We start from the raw sequence: 1,893 nt of genomic DNA on the forward strand, positions 1-1,893 counted from the left end.
GTGGAGTTTGCACTGACTGTGCTAATGGGCCTGGCAGATCTTACTAGCGGGCAGGCTGCGGTGGATGCTTTTCCTGAACTGGCCAATAGTGAAACAGCTTTCAAATCAACCTGGCTGGCTGTCATTAGGTTTCAGAGTCAACACCCAGCCGGTGAGAGGCTTTGCAGCTCTTGTCTGAGGCTGTCTGCAGACTCAGGAAGATGCTGCAGGGCTGGTTTAACTCAGGGTCATGTTTTTTGGGTTTCCTTCAGGGCTGCAAGAGCTGGCATGAGGCTTTGTGGGGGATGTTAAAGCCCCAGTGAGGGAGAGATCTGCACCCAGAGCCTGCCAGGAGGTGCTATGCTGCCAGGGGGCTCCCCAGGGCACTGCCAACTCCTGGAGCAGGTTCAAGCCTATTCAAAATCCAACATTTGGCGGGAAATCCCTCACAGGGAGGATGCCTGATGCTGCTGGCATCTGTGAGTACGTCTGAGCCTGGCAGCCACATGGCGCCTGGGATTCCCCCACCCGCCGCCCCCCACTTCAGGGAGCCCCATCTCTCAGGGAAACCATCTGTGGGGCTTCCTCTCCCCCCCAACACCCCAGAATTGGCTCCCACCCCCCAGCAGGAGCCCCCTCCCCACCAAGCTACAAGGGCCCTGGTGACTGATTAGCTTAAGCACCCTGTGGGGAGCTGCGTGGGCAGCCCTGGACCTGCATGTAGGGGTTGGTTCTCCCATGCCAAGGTCCCCCTCCTGCCCCTGGGTAGCTAGAACTGGCTCCTGGAGGCGGTGAGGTGCTGCAGGGGTGCATTGTCAGGGCAGTGCAACCTCCTTGGACCCCAGCCCCTGGCATCCCCCAGACTGGCCCTGACGGGGCTTGAGAGGAGATGGATGTGGGAAGAGAAGCCTGTTCCCTACCAATGCTGGGCCACCAGCGCTCTGAAGGGTGCCAGACCCACCCCGCCTGAGGCCTGCACCTACGCAGGGTTCTTGCCAGGTAAGCAGGAAACCAGCTCGGGGACCCCAGTCGGTGGTCCCCTGCCAGGCAGGGCTGCTCCTCTGCTCGGGTCCCAGCTGGCCTGCAGCCTGTGTGTCCTCCTCCCCCTTCCCTCCCTCTCTGGAGCAGCTGCCTGGGGAGTCCCAGTGCTGCTGCATCAGCCCCTGGGGCCTCTGACATCCCCAAGGAGAGAGGAACCTGTGTGCTCAGCACTGGAGCGGATGCACAAGGCCTGCAGGGCAGGATGAGGCCAGGAAAAAGAGGGCCAGGGCAGCAGGGGGGCGCTGAGTCACAGGGCAGGGTGAGGGGCAGGGGGCCCAGCTGAGTGGGCGTGCGATCAGGCTGCCTGGATGCAGGGAGGCAGGGCTGACTGCTCCCAGACTTCCCTGTCCCCCACCCCCGCTCTTCTGAGAGGCTGTTGCAGCCAAAGGACGATTTGGGGGGGGGTTTCCTGGGATCTTTGGGGTGCCCCCCGCTCCCTCCCTCAAGAGCCTCTCCAGGCCTGCCAGGGTGAGTGCCCTTGCTGGAGAGGGGGAATCAGGGCCGTGACAGCTGGGGGAGGGGGGCAGAGACATCACAGCCCCTCTCCTGCCGGTCCCCAGACCCATACCCTGATGGATGCAGCCTGCAGAGAAGAGCTAGAAGCCCCTGCCCCCAGCTGGAGGGCAGGGATGCATCCATCCTAACCCGCCCCCTCCCCAGCCTGGGCATCCCCAGCTCCCTTCCTTCCCAGCCCCTGGAGGGGCAGTGCCAGCCCCATCTCTGCGGTGGGGAGGGGGCAGTGCTAGCCCGATCTGGTGGGGGCTGTTCTAGCCCCATCTCTATGATGGGGAGGGGGCCGTGCCAGCCCGGTGCGGCGGGCGCTACTCACGCTGGTGCCGAGGTCGTGGAGCGCTACATTCATGGTGGAGCCGC

The 1,893-nt window shown here is 63.7% G+C and overlaps 1 protein-coding gene across 1 annotated transcript in view; it reads right to left on the minus strand.

The window, feature by feature from the left end:
- Positions 1 to 1,887, minus strand: part of ECE2 (endothelin converting enzyme 2) — a 19,091-nt gene extending 17,204 nt beyond the window's left edge. Inside the window, exon 1 of the mRNA XM_006017112.3 lies at positions 1,850 to 1,887. Coding sequence (XP_006017174.1) covers positions 1,850 to 1,882 — 33 coding nt within the window. The 5' untranslated portion in view covers positions 1,883 to 1,887. The remainder of the gene's footprint in view (positions 1 to 1,849) is intronic.
- Positions 1,888 to 1,893: the final 6 nt, after the last annotated feature.

Source organism: Alligator sinensis, unplaced genomic scaffold (genome assembly GCF_000455745.1).
Source record: "Alligator sinensis unplaced genomic scaffold, ASM45574v1 scaffold301_2, whole genome shotgun sequence".
In the NCBI taxonomy this organism is placed as follows: Eukaryota; Metazoa; Chordata; order Crocodylia; family Alligatoridae; genus Alligator; species Alligator sinensis.